Below are 19,927 nucleotides of genomic sequence, written 5' to 3'. Positions count from 1 at the left end.
AGCCAGCTCTTCACCATTCCACACCAATAGCATCACTGGCGATAACATCTGTAGATCAACCTACCCTTTATGGCCGGACTCCCTGCTCCACTTCCCCCATATTCCTGGGCCCCCAGTCACACTATTTTCTCTGCAGTGCAGGAAACTGAGGTCATGTGCGGGTACCTGTCACTATCGGTAAGGAAACAGGTATCGCGACAGGTGAAATGGCGAGTTCAAGGCTGAGTAGCTGGTGATTCACACCAGTCAGATTTCATGCTCAAGACTCACCTCCCAGATGTGAGGCACAGGGAGATTCATGTGGATGTCTTGGCCCACGCCCCACCCCTGACCCCCCATACATGATCAGATGTCAGGTATCTGGGGACCACCAGTGGCTCACAGGACCCTGCCTCATGAGGGACAGGTGAGCAGAACAGGGTTCCTGAAGCATTCTCACCTGGCCAAAGCACCCAGGTCCCAGAAGGGTCCAGGTTGGGAAACGGTGAGTCCAAGGACGGAAGTTCATTCCAGAGAAGGCCTGAGGCTCCCAACAACGCGGTTTGCCCCCAAGTCCCCCCAGAGGCAAGACCACCTCTGCCTTCTCCCAGGGGACCGTGGCCAGCCGTCCACACGCAGCAGGCTCAGCCTGCTCGCCCATCCGAGACTCTGCACTCCCCAGGCAGACTTCAGAGCAACCGGGAAGCAGCACTGTCTCGCCCTGAGGCTGCCAACTCTGAGGCCCTCATCAGCCTCAGAAGCTGAGGAACAGAGGCTGCCTCCAAGGAAGAAGAGTTCATTCCCTGAGCAAACATGCTGTGCCACCAAGTCCGGTCATCACCTCAATCCTGCCACCCAGGAGACCGAGGCACAGAGGCCCCCAACTACCTGCTGGGCATCAGTCCAGCCCACACAGTGGATGACCCCCAACATATGCCCAAGCTCTAACCCCCAGAATCTGTGGATATGACTTTCACGTGGTAAAGGGATCCTTACAGACATAATTAAGGATCTAAGATCATCCTGGCCTTCCCAGGTAGCTCAGTGGTAAAGTCCCCACCTACCAATGCAGGAGACGTGGGCCCAATTCCTGGGTGGAAGATCCCGTGGAGGAGGAAATGGCAACCCACCCCAGTACTCCTGCCTGGAGAATCCCACGGACAGAGGAGCCTAGCAGGCTACAGTCCGTGGGGTCGCAAGAGTCAGACATGACTTAGCGCCCATGACTGACTGAATGAAGATCATCCTGGATTTAGATTTCAGATTCATGTGTGTGTGTTCAGTCGCTCAGTCATGTCCCACTCTTTGCCACCCCATGGACTGTAGCCCGCCAGGCTCCTCAGTTTATGGGATTTTTCAGGCAGGAATACCAAAGTGGGTTGCCATTTTCTTCTCCAGGGGATCTTCCCAACCCACGGATTGAACTGGCATCTCCTGTGTCTCCTGCATTGGCAGATGAGTTCTTTATCACTGAGACACCTGGGAAGCCCCTAAATCCAGTGACAGGTAACCTTAGAGGGAAAGACAGAGACACAGGGGAGCAGCCATGTGGAGATGGAGGCAGAGACTGGATTTCTGTGGCCTCCAGCCAAGCAATGCCTGGAGCCACTGGACACTGGAAGAGGCAAGAAAGGATTCTCCTCTAGAGCCTCTGGAGCGCGTGTGGCCCAGCCAACACCTTGCCTTTGGACTTCTGCCCATGAGCTATGAGACAATACATTCCTGTTGGTTTAAGCCACTCCGTTTGTTACAGCAGCCCTGGGAAACCAATACAACCAGGCTGAGCCAAGACCAGAGACCATGCTCTCAACTCCATGTTAGGGTGACTTGAGCATAAAGGGGACAGGAATTATCTCAGATCCCTGAGACTTTGTCATTCCAGACTGAGACTCTTAGTGTGAGAAATGCAGACTTTCTCCTCTTGATGATCACTTCAGTTATGAATGACCTCCCCAAACAGAAGTGTTCCCTTATTATAACTGGTAACAATTCCAAGTGTATCCACAAAACAAAAACAGGAAAGTAAAAACTCTCCTGGAGGGGCTTTCCTGCTGGCTGGCTCAGTGATAAAGGATCTGCCTGCCAAAGCAGGAGACATGGGTTTGATCCCTGGTGCGGGAAGATCCCACACGCCTTGAAGCTAAGCCCCTGCATCACAACTACTGAGCCCATGTGCTGCAACTACTGAAGCCCAGGTGCTCGAGAGCACATGCTCTGCAACCAGTCGAGCACCGCAACTAGAGAACAGCCCCCGCTCACCACTACTAGAGAAAAAGCCCACGCAGCAATGAAGACCTAGCACAGCCAAAAATAAATTAAAAACCACATTAAAAACTTCAAATAATAAAACCTCTCCTGGAGAAAGATGTGAAGAGAGTATATGAGAACGTTCTGTACAATCTTCCTAGTAATCCTATAAATTCTATACATCTAAGCCTGTCCTAAAATCAAAAGAAGTTTATTTACCAAAGAAAAACCAACTCCCCTGGAACTCCTTTGAGGATCAGCCCTGAGACCCTAGTTTGAGAAATGATGCCTTACTTGGTGCTGTGCCCATTCATGTATGTAGAATGAATGGCAGTGCTTACGATCTGGGGGGCCCTTCCGAGCTTAAGTGTCTGTCCTGAGCGCCGATACCCATCTGGCATACTCTGTTCTCCCCTCATCTGCTCCAAGAAGACCCAGCTCTGCCCAAGCAAAAAGAGGTGTGATGCTGGGTGTGAGGAATTCTGTGTGGGAACCAACTGCTCCACACACTTCCCTTCGGAAAACCCCGTGCCCAAAGTGGCAAAAAGCTCACACAAACCAACGCCAGGAAAGCCTTCTCAGTGACACCCGGAGAACATCAGAGCAAGAAACTGGGAGAGACAAAGCTGAGTGTAACAGAATAACAAAATGTGAATGAGAAGAGAACAGATAAGAACAAGAGAGAACAGATAAGAAAGAGTAACAAGAGAAAGAAAAAGGATGAACTACAAAGACGCGGGGTCTTGGCAAACACATTTGAGATCTCTCTCCCCACCACACCAAAATGTCAGTGAAATGAAACTAGCTTCTGAAAATGTAATCAGTTTCACACATCCCCAAAAAGGAAGATCGGGGAACCGTGGCGAGGGAGGAGACAGTGTTACATCTTACTTCGGAGCCGGGCATCAAGAAGGGGCCCCAGCCTTCCACGTTTCCACGAGGCGCACACCCAGCGGCTAGCACCACCCTCGCAGGGACCCTCTCCCCAGATCTAGAAGTTTCCCACTTTGGGGTCGGGAATGCCAGGCCCTCCAGATGCGTGGAACAGGGTCCTCCAGGCCGCCCCAGACTGGGCACCACTTTCCAACCGTTTGGCAGTCCAGAGGGTCCCCTGGATGGCCCAAGGCTGTTCACACCCCTCCCTCCTCCCAGCCACGGCGGCCACACCCGCCCCCAGACTCCCATCTCTCCCACGCCCAGGCCCCCTTCACTCCCACCCAGCCCCCACACCCCCGGCTTCTTCAGAATTCTTACCTTCCACTCTTGGCCCCCCACTTCCTGCCCACCCTCTCCCAATCTCAGGGCCCTCACTACTCCCCCACTTCCCGCTTCCCTCCGTACTCGGGGCACCTCACCTCTGGCCACCACGCACGCCCTCTTTTCTCTTTCTGCCCCTTGACACCGTTCCTCCACGCCCCTCACTCGGGGCCGCCCCCACACCCAGCTCCCTCGGTTCGGCCCCACAGACCCTACATCAGGCCCCCACGGACCAGGGCTCCTTACCCTGGGAACCCCAGGCACCTCACCGCGTCCCTCCCGGCCAGGGTACCCCCCCGCGGCCGGCCTCGTGCGCAGCCCCCGCGCGCAGCCCGGCCCCGGGGCCCCGCACTCACGGCTGTAGAGGGCGATGCCCGCCGCGTCCGGGCCGGCGCGCACCTCGAGGCGCAGCGCCTGCTGCTCCGCGTGCCGCTGGATCTCGCCGTTCGCGTCGCCGATGGTGAGGAGGCGGGCGCCGGGGAACACGGACACGGCCCCGCAGGGCCCCGTGACACCCGTGCCGGCCGCCCCCGCGCCGCCCACGCCCGGCCCCGCCGCCGCCGCCGGTGCTGCCATCTTAGATCCGGCTCCAGGCCCCGCCACCGCCGCCGCCGCCGCGCCCGGGCCCAGGCCGCCGCCGCTGCCGCCGCCGCCGAGCAGGCCGAGGCCGAGGCCGAGCCGGGCAGCGCCGCCTGCCGGCCACGCGCCGCCTCGCCGCCACCGCCGCTGCGGCCCGGCCACCGTGGCGCAGCGCCCCCTGCAGGCGGCTCTGGGCGCTGGGCGGGCGCACGCTAGGGGGCGGGGCCGGACCCCCTCACCCCGTCCCGCCCCGCGCGAATGGACGCTGCTTTGTGAAGTGACTCCGTGGCCCAGGAACTGCAGGGTGGAAGCGTACGTCACGGGTGATGCTCGGCCGCGCGGACACGCCCCTAGACTTAGGACCCCGCCCCCAGCTCGGCGTGGCCCGAACGGCCGCGCTTTGTAAGACCGTGCGGCGGCGGAGGCCCACGAAGGGCGGGGCCCGGAGCTCGCGCCAGGGGGCGGTGCTCGGCCCTGCGGACACGCCCTCAGGCCCTGCCCCACGCCGGCGGCCGCGCTCTGTGAGGTGGCTTTCTTGCCTGGGAAACGGCGGGGGCGGGTCTGACGCCTGAGGCTTGGCTCCGCCCCCGGTCCCGCCCGGCTTTGTGAAGCGGCACGCAGAGGGGCGGGGCGTCTTCGAAGTTGGGCCCCGCCCCTATACCGGTCCAGCTCCCCCGACACCCGGCCTTGCTTTGTGAGGCTCTGGTTTCTTGAGAAGGGCTGGAGTGGGGACAGAACGCAGGACCATGCCCCAGCCTGTGGCCCCCAACCCCAGCAGGCCTGCTTGAAGAGCAGTTCAAGCCAGGACTTGGCCTCTGAACCCCATCTTTAACCCCTCTCCGGCACTCAACGGCTCCTTCTCTTTTCCCTTTCCCCCAGTGCCCTCTTCCTCCATTCTTGGCCCTTCACTGTCTTCTACCCACAAAAAGTTGTTGGACCCCCCCTTACCCCCTGGCCCCCTCATTCACTCTTCCTTCCCCCAGCGATGACTGGCCAGTGAATCCACTACTCCAGGGCCCCATTCTCTTTCAGGGTTTCCAAAGGAGCTTGAGGCCCCTTGCCTCATGTAGACCGCCTCTCCCGACACCCCCATGGCCCTCCCCAGACACCACGCTGACTGCATGCACTTGAGGGGTACTTCTCCCCATCCCCCAGCAATCAGTGATTAGACAGCAGAGGTCCTGGGCTTGAAGGACTACACTCCATAGAGACCTTGGGAACAGCTGAAAACATAATAATTAATAACTTAGGCATGCCAGCAGGGCACACAGAATATACCCCACCCAGGGTACCCTATGCTCCAAAAACCCAGTCAGGTTGGCCACGTCAGGTGTGATGGGAAGGAGGAAACCAGAGGGGTGTGCGAGGCTCAGATTCATAACAGCCCAGCTAAAGGCCAGAAGGGATCCTAGCATCTCCTCCCCTGGTGGGTTGAGAAGCTGGAAATCCTGAGATGCTTCCTGCTTTCCGTCCAGCCTCCAGGTCGATGCTTTCACCCCCTCTCCCACTCTGCTTCTCTACGACGAAGGTCCCAAGGACGAATCTCCTTTGTCTCTTCTGTTCATTTCCCTGAGAAAGCAGCAGCCAGAAGTCCCCGAAGTAGCTGGAGGCCCTACACAGCCTGGCCAGCTCCAGGGGGAGGGCTGAACAGAGGGCATGCAGACAGAGAAGGGCTCCCCTAACAGGCCCGGAATGTGCTGAATTCAGGGGGCTCAGGTGAGGATGATGTGGAAGTGGGCCTCTTCCGAGGTCCAGGTGTCTCGGTGGAGCCTGAGGGAGCATCCAGGTTGGCTGCATCTTCTTCTGAAGTCATTTTCTTTGTCCGTAGAGGGAAAAATAGAGAATGAAGTGATTTGGGGTTTCTGGATCTTGGGTTGCCCCATTTTCTGAGGCTGAGACTCCCACAATCCATCAGGTCTCACCTCACTGCCCTCCCCCCCACACACACACAGACACATCTGCACACAAACACAGATGCAGGCCCCTGATCCTGCCATTGGTCCTGTCTTGATGTCTACTGAAAAAGGAACCAGACAGCCTGGGTTCAAATCCCAGCTACACCTCTTCCTAGTGGTGTGATTGACCTCTTTATGTCTCAGTTCCCCCTTTTGTACAATGGGGGAGAGTGGCAGTACCCTTCATCCTGGGGTGGCTGTGACTCATAAAGATGAACACTGTATGGCATCATTTCTCTATAAAAATCCAGAATAGGCAAATCCACCAAAGTGACAGAAAGCAGAATGGTGAGTGCCAGGGTCTCAGGTGGGGGAGTTGTTTAATAGGCAAAGAATTTTGTTGTGTTTTGTTTTATTTTGGCTGCACCTTGCAGTTTGTGGGATTTTAGTTCCCCATCCAGGGATTAAACCTGCGCCCCATGCAGTAGAATGGTAAGTCTTAACCACTGGACCACCAAGGAATTCCTTGACAGGGCTTGTTTTCCAAGATACAGTTCTGAGAATGATGGTGGTAACATTTGTACAACAATAGGAATATACTTAATGCCACAGAACTGTACACTTAAAAATGAACTAAAATGACATGTAAATCCATGGCTGATTCATATCAATGTATGACAAAACCCACTGGAAAAAAAAATAATAATAATAATTTTTAAAAAAATGAACTAAAATGGTAAATTTCATTTATATTTTACAGTGATTATAAAAAAAAAAACTAGAAAAGATCACTAGAACTTACTGTTAAAGAAAAGAACCATCAGTGCATAACAGTGTGGTTAGCATGCTGTCGTTTGTGTTAAAAAGAGTGAGGATACAGACTTGCTATTTTTGCCTTTACTTGCTTGTATGTGCAAGAAGTTCCTAATGGTCGTTTACCTGCATGTGTGTGTGCAGAGTGCAGGCCAGTGGGTGCAGAGGGATTAAGAAATAGCAGAGAACCTTATGAATATAGATTATAGATAATTTTTACATTTTGTTGTATTTCATAGTCTATATATGTATATATTTAAAGTCTCCAGGACTAGGATACTGAGAAATAAGTTATTTTTTCCTTGTTTTTTTTTTTTTTCCTGTCTTCCCATCGTTTCATTTTAAATGCCTTTTAAAAGTGGGGAGAGGGAACCTGAAATCACCAGGCTAGTGCCTTGAGCAGTGTGGCTTCTCAGGGAAGGTTTTAGAACGTGCCCTACCCTCCAGGTTTTTCTTAACAGCTTGTTCCCTGAACTGAGACTTCAGAGAGCTGGACAGGTCGGTGCCAAGCCCCTTCCTTCCCACCATCTGTATACCAGTGACGGAGGCCAGTCTCCATCTGCTCTGGAGCATCACTGGGTGCGGTGGCCCCTCTTGTCTCTCAAGGACTCCGCCACGCCGCCTCCTCCCTCCGCCCACTCATCTACTCTGAAATCAGTGCCGTGTTTCCCATCCTCTGAATCTGACCTGCATCTGTTCGCGCCTCCCACCTCCGCTGCCAGCACGCTGGACCAAACTACCCACTACGTCTGGCGCCTGAACCATCTGAGCTGTCTGCGCCTGGTCCCCGGGTTCTTGTGAGCCCACGGCCCCCACAGCTTGTGCTCGCTGCAGCCACCAGAGGGCGCCCGTGGGCTCGTAGAGTGGGGTCACGTCTCTTGTTCCAAACCTTCCAGGGCTCTCACTTGACTTGGGATAAAAGTCAAAGTTCTGCGCAGGAACCCCCTCTACTCCTCACGCCTCTGCACCCCAGTTCTACTGGGCCGTGTGAAGAACGTGCCCTGAGCCTGGATCAATCCTCCACAGCTATCTCCTGCTTGTCACTTATCTCTTAGACCTCCCAGATCTCCCATCTGAATGTGTTAGCTTCCTGGGCACCCCCTACCCAATGTGCTATCGTCTGTCTCCCCCCTGTGGAATTAAGAAGCTCAGGGGATGAAGGGTCTCATCTTGTTCTTGTCCAGATGCCCAGGAAGGCTATGTCAAACCCATCCAGCCCTCCCCCCCGCCCCTATTTCCTACAGTGGTGCCCCAAGCCACTGACTCCACCCCAGGCTCCCTCACTACAGTCCCAAAGTATCCATTTATACAAATAGGACTCCTGAGGCCACCTCAAGTGGGACCACCTGCACCCTAGACCTGTACCCATCTCTGCATGGAGAGAAGCTAGCTGGACATTTTTTTGTTTCTGTGTTTGGCCACACCGCAGCTTGCAGGATCTTGTTTCCCAACTAGGAATAGAACCCGTGGCTCCTGCAGTGGAAGTGCAGGGTCCTAACCACTGGACCACCAGGGTATTCCCCTAGCTGGACATCGTCTTCATCCATGGTGTCCCTGGGTCAGATATCTTTAATTTACTGAATAATAATTACCCCAAGGCCACCACAAAATGCAACTGTGCAGAGGAGAGCCATAGACCGGGTTTCAAATGCTAGCCAGGATGCTATGTGATCTGGGAGAGCAAAGCCTTGCTAAACACGAGGTGAGGAGCAGGAGTGGGTGTGAAGGTTGAGACCCTCCTCCCCGAAAAGGGAATACACGTCTGGGACAACTAAGCTGAAATTCCTGACACTGAACATGAAAGTAGTCTTTTCTTTATACCAGACTGTCATAAGGCTCCATAACTCCAAAGAAGCCCCCAGGTCGTCTTTTGTTACCAATGTGAGTGCAAAGGCAGTGCTGACAACCAGAGGCCTGCCCGCTGCCCCACAAAGCCCTGGACAGCGTGGCTACTTCCAATCCTCTGGAATTTTCCAGAACCAACGCTCAGCTTAAAAACAAGCCCCGCTTAGTGATTCTGGGCTTTTTCCAGGCCCTAGAAGCCCAGGGACAACAGGTCAGCCCAGCCCCGCTGGTAGCCCCCATCTTCCGATGGTCAGAACAGTAAGCAGAAGACTGGATCCGAGAAACGGGAAGACTTACCATGATGGTAAACAGGGAGTTGTCGAAGGACATGTCTGGAACAGGAAGAGAAGAAGACCAGGGTGGGGGCCAGTTCAGATTTCTTGCTCACCCCCCATTTCCCAGGCCCTCCCCACAAGCCCACAGGCCCTAAATCCACCCTGAGGAAGGGCATGAGGTCCATCACCCAGCAATCTCTTTGTCCGCCCGCCAGCCCATTCTGCAGGGTGAACAGCTGCAAATTGAACTGTGTCCCTCTTCTGCTCAGAACTCTTCCCTAGGTGACCTCTAGCTGCTCTCCGGAAGATGGGTGCCTCATCTCAACTCCTGCTTTCCAGAATACTTCTCATTTCCCCCTATCCTGGGCTCTCCACTCATTGCCCGCCCTTCACCCAGCTACTCCCTGTTCCCCCCTGTAGTTCTCTGATTTAAGCACTACTTCCTCTGGAGACCGCCCTCCCAGCCCAGACAGGGTCCAACTTGTCATGGGCTGTTTCCCCACTGGAGTATAGGCTTGTGGACAGAAATCACCTCTGTCTTGGTTATCGCGGGAGCCCTCAGGCTTTAGCACATAGAGGCACATGCTCATTTAGCACATGCTCAATGAATAGGGGAAACAATGAAAGAGGTACAGAGAGTGGGGTTTTCTCTGCTTAGGGCCCCTTCCTGGGCATCCCACCTCACAGGCAGACTTTCTCTCTGCCCCCCCTGGTGGAAGCCGCCAGAACAGCACATTCTGGACCACAATTGGGGCTCCATTAAGTGCTGTGCTAGACACTGGGAAAGTTGGGTGCCCCCGTGGTGGACAAGACAGCTTCAACTCCCCACCCTCTTGGAGCTGATGGTCCAGTACTGGAGGTATGTATCATACACCCAAGCATCCAATGATTACTTAATTGTGTGTCTACTGAGGGCTAAGAAGAATGACAGGGTGCTAGGGGAATGTACGTAGAAAGAATAGATCCTGCCTAGGGAGTCAGGGAAGGCTTCCTAGAGGAGGTGACCTTTAGATGGAGACCACACAGGGAGGAAAAATATTCTAGGCAGAGTGGGGGATGAGTGAATGGCTTGAGGACAGGACAGGGAAAGGTAAGAGGTGAGAGCTGTTTGCACCAAAAAGAAAAGAGAGAGAGGTGAAGACTGGGAGGGACATGAGGGGGGAGGAGGAAGGGAAAGAGGAGGAGCATGTGTTCTGGGTTCTAAGGGAAGTGAACAGCTGTAGAAGGGGTTCAGCAGTGAGTAGAGAGGCCCGATGGCCTTTTGCAGTGACTCTGCCCGGGCAAGGGACAGCATCAGGGAAGCACACACCTGTGGTGGCGATGTTAACCCAGCAGGACTCTCGCTCTCTGCAGAGGGATTTGGGAGAAAGTGATGACATGGAGGCTCCTTCCGGGTAGCCCTGGCCCCAAATTTGATCCTTCCTCCCCACCCATCTCCTCCCGCCCCACCGAAACCCCTCAGATGGAAATTCTCTTGCAGGAGCCCCACAGCCAGGTGAAGTCAGGATTTGATCACTGGGGCTACTCTGCCACCAGGCAGCAAGGTGTTCGCCCCTCTCTACGAGGGGAGAAACCGAGGCTGGGGCCAGCGGATAGATTCTGACACCCAAGAACCAGGGCCACTGTCTACAGGCTACACATTGGGGAATGCACAATGCCAGGGGACACCCACTTGCCTCTCCCTCACTATGGATTTCTAGAATGATTACTCAACAAATTTTGGCAACTGGCGATAAAGGAATGCAAGGAAGGCTCCGTCTCCTAATCTGTTAAAAGGGGTCATTCATAGAGCCTACTTCCAGGGCTGATGTGAGGATAATGTGAACTCAAGGTCCAGAGTCCCCCAGCACACAGCGCAGAGCACACCGGAAGCGCTTCCTAAATAGCACCTGTTTTTATTAACCCGCCCATCCACCAGAGGGCGCTGTTTGAGATAAAGCCCTGGAAGTACCCTTCTGCCCCAGAACCCGGCCAGCTCTTCAAGGCCAATCAGAAACTCCTGCCTTGGGACTGAAATTTTTCCCCAAAAAACTACCCTCTGAGGGTCTCCAGGGATGTTCTCACCGTCTCTTCTGCAAGTTTTTTACTTTAACTGGGAACAAACAAACAAAAAGTATTTGTTAGATTTTGGTCCTGGTTACAAAAAGCGAAGAAACCAACAAGGCATCTTGTACATTTGCCACCCAGCCTTGCCTTTTCCCCTGGCAAATTTCCCTCTCAACAGGGGAGCTGCTGAAGACACTTTTCCCTCCCAATTACATGAGTAATATATGTTGGTAAAACCTTCAAACAAGGTACAAAAATGTTAAAAAAAAATTTTTTTTTTAAATACTGATTTCAGTGGGTGCCAGAGGCTGGGGGAGGGGTAACGGGGTTCGGTCTTTAATGGGGACAGAGTTACAGTTTAGGAAGATGAAGAGATGGATGGTGGTGATGGTTGTAGAGCAGTAGAGGTTAAAATTTAAAAACTAAAAAATTTTTTTAAAAAAAGGAATTCCCCAGCGGTTCACTTTCATTGACAGGTGCTCAAGTTTGACCCCTGGTTGGGGAGCTGAGATCCCACGAGCCCCACGGCATGGCCAAAAATATTAAAAATAAATAATAAAAAATAAATTTTAAAAGAGTTAAATGGCAAATTTTACATCATGTGTGTGTATATATATATATATATATATATTTGAATTTCCCCTGCCCACCACCATCATCGAAATTCTGAAAGGTTCTTCACTGCTAACTTTTTGGAGTAAGAACTCCCAATTGTGTGCCTCTGTGTTCCTAAAAATGGGTGTGAGTTGGAGTGCATTTTAGTGTATTTGCAAGTTCTGGTGAGCCACGCTTTCTCTGCCTGCTCTTACCTTTCCTGATGATCAGGGCAATGGTCACCAGTCCAGCGAGGAGGAGAGTGGCTCCAGCCAGGCTCAAGGACAGTGCCAGGATCCAGGTGGGCACTAGAGGAAGTTGGGGAAAAGAGAGATTGGGTAGGCCATGGAATTGTGGGGGTGCAGGGAGAAAGTGGGACTCCTGGCATACATCCGGGCTACCTTTAGAGAGCCAGCCCTACCCCTATGCCCCAGAAACATTTGGTTTAGGTACAGCTAGACCTTGGGGATCTAGCAAATCTGTCTGGCCAATTAGCATATTCCCTACCCCTGGCTAACCTAATTGGTTCAGGGAGTGACACATTGCCCAAGTTGAGTCAATGAAACTAATTTCTGAACTTTGGCTAGATTTCTGGAAAGAGGCTTACTCCTCCGTCCAGCATTGCAAAGCTGGTAGAATATACATCTAGAGCTCCAAGGTATACAATTCTGACATCATGAGAGGGAGGGCCTGCCTAAGAATAAGACACAGAAGAAAGCAGAGCTGAGAAGTGGCAAGTGATTCCTGACATCGTTGAGAACCTGGATCCAGCCATGCCGGAAATCAGTGCCATGAACAAATTTCAGTTCAGTAAACCAACAAATCCCCTTTTGTTGCTGAAGCCAATTTGAGTCCAGTTTTCAGTTACTTGTGGCCTGAAGAGACTTGCTGGCTGGGGAACGGGGTCAGACGACACCCATCCCCAGCCACATGGTGGACTCTGAGGCCCACACAGAGGTAGCCACAGAAGCATGAAGCCCTGGCTCCAGAGTTTATGTCTCTGCGAGAGATCTGGCTGCCCCTCCCTGGAGAGAGGCAAGGAATCTCTCAGGGGAGCCAGGAGGAGATGACTGGACACCAGTGGAAGTCAGGAACTAGCCAGGAGGGGAGGAGAGGTGCTCACTTGGGTGTTCTCAGTGTTAGCCCTTGTTCATTCTTTCATCTAGGGCAGGAGTGCTGTTACCGCCCTACTCTAAGACCACAGGTCCAAGGTGAGAGAAGGGGGCCTTTGACAGTGGAACTTGAGGCCGGGGAAGGACACAGAGAGTGTTCTGTCATCACAGCCGGTGGGCCTCTGCTGGCTACAACCTTCTCTTTGCAGCAGGAAAGTTCTGACTGTTGGTGACGCAGGGAGTCTACCCTGAGGCTCCTCCCTTCCTCCCTCCCTCTTGCTCCTTGATCCAAAGACCAGGCCCAGCCCCCACTCCTGGAAAGACCAGAGGAAGACATCTTCGCTCCCAGGGCTTCAGTCGCACTCAGACAAAAAGCCCGAGTCCTTGCTGCAGCCACAAGGCTCTGCATGATCCTCCTTACCTCCCCCTGCCCTCATCTCCCCCCCACTTTCCCCTTGCTCGCTATGCTTCAGCCATATGGGGTGTCTCCACATCCCTCAAACACACCAAGCACGCTCCAGCCTCAGGGCCTTTGCACAGCCAGCTCTCTCCTGCCCCAGACAGCTATGTGGCTGTCTCCTCATCCTTCAGGCTCAAACATCACCTCCTCAGAAAGACTTCCCTGATCACTCTCCTCTCTATTTAAAGTGACACCCTTGGGAATTCCCTGGTGGTCCCGTGCTTAGGACTCTAGCACTTTCACTGCTAGGGTCTGGGTTCCCTATCTGGTTGGGGAATTAAGATCCTGCAAGCCATGTGGCACAAAAAAAAAAAAAAGATGCCCTTCACCAGGCTGTATTTCATCCCTGTCACTTCCCTTGTCCCCCACTAGCTGACTGAATATTTACAAAACTCCTTATTTATCATCTGATGTCCATCGCCACCCCCTCATAATGTGCGAGAGGGCAGGGACTTTTGTTTCATCCATTGCTGAGCCTGCAATGCCAAGGACAGTGTCTGGTGCATAACAAGTGCTCATAAATATTGTGGCCAGTAAGGAAAGGTGCAGCTGAGGGTGGAGGTTTAACGTCTGGACTTCAGAGGCCAGTGGAACTCCAGCTCTGCTGCCTGCTGGCTGAGTGACCCAGGCCAGCCTCTTCAGCTCTTGGGCCTCAGTTTCCTTATCTGGAAAATGAGAAGAATGACTACCCATTGCATATGGTGAAAGTGAAAGTGAAGTCGCTCAGTCGTGTCCGACTCTTTGCGACCCTGTGAGCTGTAGCCTACCAGGCTCCTCCATCCACAGGATTTTCCAAGCAAGAGTACTGGAGTGGGTTGCCATTGCCTTCTCCATGGCATATGGTGACTGAGGATTAAACAAGGAAAAGAAAGTCCTGGCAAGTTGGAAGAGTGATGACTCCCCAGCGGAGAGAAGAGTGCCTACAAAGGCTCGGCCATGAGAAGATGGAGCCTGGGCAGTGACGGCCGATGGGAGGGACTTACCTGGGAAGGAGACGTGCACAGGCTCGCTGAGGTTCGACAGCTGGGGTTGCCTGTTCTCGCCAAGCACACTGTACTGGCAGCAGAACGGTCCCCCTCGAGCCTCCCTGCTGCTGCCGCTCAGGTTGAATATGACCCTGAGCTGGTCCTTGGGGGCTTTCAGGAGCTCCACCACCTCCCCACCTTGGTACAGTGTGAAATTCGCCCCTGGGAAACCCCTGGGGGCCATGCATAAGATGTGGATGGGGTCCTCTTGACTGCTGGGGTGTGGGGGCACCAGCATGATGGATGGCGCTGGAATAGCCAAGGAGCCTGCGAAGCAAGATGGGGAGGTTAGGTAGGTGGGTGGTTAGAGCAGAGGCCAGCCTGGCTGAAATGGCTCACCCTCTCTGGGCCTTGGTTTTTATGTACAACTGGAGGCTAGTTGTCCTTCTGTGTGCACACTGTCACTTCAGTCATGTCTGACTCTGTGACCCTATGGACCGTAGCCTGCCAGACTTCTCTCTCCATGGAATTCTCTAGGCAAGAATACTGGGGTGGGTTGCCATGCCCTGCTCAAGGGGATCTTCCTGACCCAGAGATCGAACCTGTGTCTCCTGCATTGGCAGGCAGGTTCTTTACCACTAGTGCCACCTGGGAAGCCCCTAGTTGTCCCTACCCTACTGCTGTGTTGGGAGGATCAAGTGCCCGGCACGTGGTGAGAGGTCATGTTGTTGGAGTCATTTTATTATAACAGCTGTGGATGTTACACAGCATCACAGTTACACTCGTATTACTTCTATCAACAGCACTGACCACATGCCAGGCCCTGTTTAGGCTCTGGGGACAGAGCAGTGGATGAGATAGACAGACAGATGAACAGACAAGACATGCCTGCCCTGGGGAGCTGACATTCTCAAGGAGATGAGGGTGATGGGGTAGCCAGAGAGGGCTTCCCTGAAGACACAGCACAGAAAAGCTGGGAGCGAGCATTCTAGGCATCTCAGGCAAAGGCTGGAAGCTGGAAGGGGTGTGGGGTGCTCAAGGAGTCCAGGTGGCAGGAGGTGGGGGTGATCGAGGGGAGAGTGATTCTATCTCGTTTCCCAGGCTGTGATGAGGGATACGATTTCAGGGCACGGCTTCCTGCAGGAGGGACCAGGGTCTGCCCGGCTACCCCAGGTTCCCACGTGGAGCGTCTGGCTCAGGTGAGGTCGACACAAGCCTTTCCTTATCTAGCTTCCCTCCCACCCTCTCCGAACCATCAGTAGATCCTCCTGCTGCCCCAGTCCTGGAGGTAGAAACCTGCAGAGGCCAAGCAGGGCTGAGTCATGGGGTGTGGGCACTGCTGTCTCCAGTGGGGTGGCATTTCTAATACCTGTGATGTGGGGGTACTGAGACCCCACAAGAGACATCCATGCTCCGGGGCCATTTCCAAGGCTCTGGGGCAAATCTGTCAGGGCTCAGCCTCTCCAGCTCCTGGTGTGTGTGCACGCACCCCTCCCCGCCGCCCCCTAGCAGAGACAAGGTGGTGGATGGAGGGAGCGGAACAGGGCGAGGGGTGGCACAGGGACATCAGCTCACCAGCTACAAGCAGCAGGACAATCCAGGGCATCTCTCCTCCCGCGTTTGGTCAGGAAATCTGGCGGAGGCTCGGGTGGCCCACGGCTCGCTGCCAGCTCCTCCTGTGAGGCCAAGAGCAGGGAAAGGAGAACCAGGGCTGATTTGAGCTGAGTGTTTCCTCACTGGCAGGAAATTGCACACACACGCAGTGGGCACCGAAAGGGACTCTCTCCCCTCCCCACCCCTTCCACAGACACACATCAGAGCCTGGCACCTCACTGCTCCTTGGGGGCCCAGGTTTGGCAGATGGGAGGAAAAGGTGGATGAGATGGTCCAGTGTGTGTGTGTGTTTATTTTTCCCTAACTGGGCATGAGGAACGTGGGCACAGGGAACGTGGGTCGTATGGGAAACCCAGCCCCAAGTCACAAAAGGTGGCCCAACATGTGCCAAAAAGTTGAAACGTGTGCGGTGGAAGTTGGTAGGGTATGATCATTAGGGCTTGGCCTCCGTGACCACAAGCAAGGCACAGTCCTTCCTGGACTTCCTAGCAAGTCCTCTGCTTGCCGCCTGGAAGAATGGGGCTGAATAGCGGACACTAGCTCCGAAGAATTTGTGGGACAAAGTATATTGGTTCGTGGAGTGTGAGTGTTCATAGGGTGAGGCCACACAAGCTCCTGTGTCTCAGGAGCTTCGCCAGTCAGGTGAAAGGCAACATCAGCTCCAGAATGGAGGAAATGACATCGTTTGCAGCATAAATTGCCTCCTGTTGATAGCCAGGAAATTTCCAAAGGTCTGTCTTACCAACCTTGGTCTCTAAACATTTCTGGTCAAGTCTACCAGACCCACCTGGTGGTTTACACCCAGGAAGGATGCAAGTGTGTAGTTGCCAACATTAAAAAGGATAATTAGAGTGGGCTTTTTTCTTTGGATACACAAAGCTGACTTCAAACTCAGGACCTTTGCATGTATGCCATCATCCCTGCATGGAACACAATTCTATCGACCTAGTCAAAGCCCACATCTCCTTCAGGTCTTAGGGTGTTTTTTTTTTTTTTTTTTCTGGCTGTGCTGGGTCTTTGTTGTTGCACAGGCTTTCTCTAGTTGCAGTGAGTGAGAGCTACTTTCTAGTTCTGGTGTGCAAGCTTCTTCCTATGGGGGTTTCTCTTGTTGTGGAGCACGGGTTCTAGGGCATTCAGGTTTCAGTAGTTGTGGTGCATGGGCTTAATTGCTTCATGGTATGTGGGATCTTCCTGGACCAGGGATTGAACCCATGCCCCTTCTATTGGCAGGCAGTTTCTTAACCACTGGACCACCAGGGAAGTCCATGTCTCTGTTTAAATTCCAATTTTTTTAGGAAATCTTTCCAGATCCCTCTGAACTTAGAAAAATCCCCTTTCTGAATTCCAGGATAGTACCTTGTAATTTTCTTTGATTGCAACTAGCCGGCGTGTATTTTCATGTTTGTCCATTTCATCTACATTATCAAACTCATTGCTATAAGCCTGTTCATATTTCCTTGTTTGCTTTTTATTGTCTGTAGGGTTTGTAGTGGTGTCTCCTCTTTCATCCCTAATAATAGTAATTTGTGCTTTCTCTCTCTCTTTTTTTTCTTGATTAGTCTTGCTGGGGGTTATTCAGTTTTCTTAATCTTTTTCCAAGTACCAACTTTTGACTTTGTTGTTTTTCTCTATTTTCAGTTTTCTATTTCATTGCTTCATGGTCTTATCTTTATTTTGTTCTTTCTTCCAGTTACCATATGTTTAACTGGCACTTCATTTATTTATTTTTGGTTGTGCTGAGTTTTGCTGCTTGCCAGCTTCCTCAAGTTGTGGCGATCGGGGGGCTACTCTTGGTTGCAGTGCGAGGGCTTCTCACTGTGGTGGCTTCTCTTGTTGCAGAGCATGGGATCTAGGTGGGTGGGCTCAGTAGTTGCAGCACATGGGCTTAGTTGCTCCGAGGCATGTGGAATCTTCCCAGGTCAGGGATTGAACTGGTGTCCCCTGCATTGACAGGTGTATTCTTATCCACTGTACCACCAGGGAAGTCCGATACTTTTTTCAGTGGCCCAGTATATGTCTACATACAATGTGCACAAAAAATGAAAATGCACTTTGCAGTCGCTTGGTGTGCTACTAGTGCTGCTGCTGAGTCGCTTCAGTCGTGTCCGACTCTGTGTGACCCGATAGACGGCAGCCCATCAGGCTCTGCCGTCCCTGGGATTCTCCAGGCAAAAACACTGGAGTGGGTTGCCATTTCCTTCTCCAATGCATGAAAGTGAAAAGTGAAAGTGAAGTCGCTCAGTCATGTCTGACTCTTCGCGACCCATGGACTGCAGCCTACCAGGCTCCTCCGTCCATGGGATTTTCCAGGCAAGAGTACTGGAGTGGGTTGCCACTGCCTTTTCTGTTGCTTGGTGTAATATTCTGTAAATATCAATTAGATTAGGTCAGCATGGTTCATAGAACATGCTTGAATTTACTGGATTCATCCAGATATCTTCCTCCAGAGTACAGAGACGGAGCCTGTGGTATCTCTTGCAGTTTCCCAATGCCTACATCAGTGCTTGGCACACAGTGAACAATAAATATTTTGGGCTTGTCTGACTTGAAAGCCAAAACACATTCCCTCAGTGTATTTTTGTGGCTTTTTCTGGGTGTGTATGAGACAAGAGTTGGGAAAGATACTTGGTTTATTTATGCCACCAGGGCTTAGAACCGTGCTGGGTACCAGGGATGCCATGAAACAGCTCCTGCACTTGGGAGCCCAGAGTTCAGTGAGTCAGACAAGCAGACAGTGATAGTCCGGTTGGTAAAGTGCTATGTTAAGAGTTTGTGGCTGAGGTTCTTCTCTAAGCTTCAGGAAGTTCACCTTAAGTTCTGTCACTTAAGGTTCTTCACTAAGCTTCAGGAAGTTCAAGGAAGGTTTCTGGGAGGAGGTGACATCTGACTCTGAAAGCCTGAGAAGGAGATGGAAGGAGGGCATTGTAGGTAGAGGGGGACAGGGTCTTGGATGTAAGTAAAGACTTCATCCTGGGAGCATCTAATGTGATGCAGGGATCTATAACCTGGAATTTTGAATTCAGTAACATAGATACACATACCTGTATTGGTCAGCTGTCACACAGATCATGCCCTTAAGAGACAGAGCTGAGGAGTCATGAGCAGGGTGAAAGGGGAGCAATGAGGGACGGTGACTTCCTACGGTCACTGTTAGCAGCCAGGCCTGAAGTTGCTGGAGGGGGAGTGGTCCTGGAACTTGGAGAGAGTTAGAGTTACAGGCTTTTGTCGAAAGATGCAGACTAAAAAGGCAGGAGCCAGGGAATAGATACCTAGACCTTCCTTTCCTGCAGCCTTTAGATATCCTACCAGGGCCATACTCAACTGGAAAGCAGAGGAAAAGGCAGCCACATTGATCCAGTGTGGAGATTATCAGCCCCTCTCGCCCCTCCACCCCTACTGTGAAGCAGTACAGAGTATGGTAGAGAATAGTTCTGGTGGGGAAAACACACTGCCCAGCACACGCTCTTGGAATCTTTTGATTATAATTTCAGGGGAATCTCTGACCTCCAGAAGCCAGTCAGCCAACTCCCCACGGTCATAAGAACCCCCGGCTAAGATTCTGGGCCACCATTACAAAGGGAAGAGGGGCCTTGTATGACGGGCTGTCTGCCCAAGAGTCCCATCTCTTCTCTGGCTACTCCTCCCACCTACCCCACCTTCATCCCCCTTCTGCCCCTTGAACTCTCTCAGTGCCTTTGATGTCAGAGAACTGTTTTTTCCTTCTCCCGACTACTTCAAATCTGAACTTCAATGCCACCTCCTTGGGGAAGCTCTCCCCGACTCCACCTTGGTGAAATAAGTCACCTTACCTACCCCCTTAGCATTGACTTCTGAGCACCTCTGAGGGTCTGAAATCATTTAGTGGAGCAGCACTGAGATGATAGCTCCCAAGACACTGATAGTGTCTACTCAATACATTTTGTTGAATCCTGGGGAAGAGGGAGGATTTTACTTAATCGAGGGAAAACAAGAATCACCCATTCACCCCAGGTAACAGTGAAAAAGGTGTGGTTGGTAGCTCTAAAAGGCCTGTATCTCATCCAAAACATCAACAAATTGAGCAAAAATGGTAAAAATCAATTTTATCTGAACTCGGGAAAACGGCTAAACATTTATGTCAACCAAGGAAATGCAAATCAAGAAGAGGCAACTTGAACGTGGCAGGAAAGCTTTGTGGTGTTTTCCATACCCTTCCTCATCTCCTTGCCCAGCACAGTGGAGGATCTGGAGATAGCCGCCTGTGTCC

The 19,927-nt window shown here is 52.5% G+C and overlaps 2 protein-coding genes across 4 annotated transcripts in view; both read right to left on the bottom strand.

The window, feature by feature from the left end:
- The window catches only part of CARM1 (coactivator associated arginine methyltransferase 1), a 42,142-nt gene extending 38,077 nt beyond the window's left edge, over positions 1–4,065 (bottom strand). For all 3 annotated transcript variants that reach the window (XM_061150327.1, XM_061150328.1, XM_061150330.1), the window contains exon 1: positions 3,840–4,065. In XM_061150327.1, coding sequence (XP_061006310.1) covers positions 3,840–4,059 — 220 coding nt within the window. In that variant the 5' untranslated portion in view covers positions 4,060–4,065. The remainder of the gene's footprint in view (positions 1–3,839) is intronic.
- Positions 4,066–5,291: 1,226 nt separating this feature from the next.
- On the bottom strand, positions 5,292–18,993 carry C9H19orf38 (chromosome 9 C19orf38 homolog). The gene is made up of 8 exons (XM_061149251.1): positions 18,723–18,993; positions 15,643–15,743; positions 14,086–14,394; positions 11,746–11,838; positions 10,955–10,982; positions 10,200–10,237; positions 8,913–8,947; positions 5,292–5,878 (listed from the first exon to the last, which is right to left on the bottom strand). Exons 2-8 carry the CDS (start codon positions 15,671–15,673, stop codon positions 5,741–5,743), a joined length of 672 nt encoding a protein of 223 aa, XP_061005234.1. The 5' UTR covers positions 15,674–15,743; positions 18,723–18,993; the 3' UTR covers positions 5,292–5,740.
- Between the last annotated feature and the right edge of the window lie 934 nt (positions 18,994–19,927).

This window comes from Dama dama, chromosome 9 (assembly GCF_033118175.1).
Source record: "Dama dama isolate Ldn47 chromosome 9, ASM3311817v1, whole genome shotgun sequence".
Lineage (NCBI taxonomy): Eukaryota > Metazoa > Chordata > Mammalia > Artiodactyla > Cervidae > Dama > Dama dama.
The sequence above is the reverse complement of the archived record's forward strand: the minus strand, read 5'-3'. Positions and strand labels throughout refer to the sequence as shown.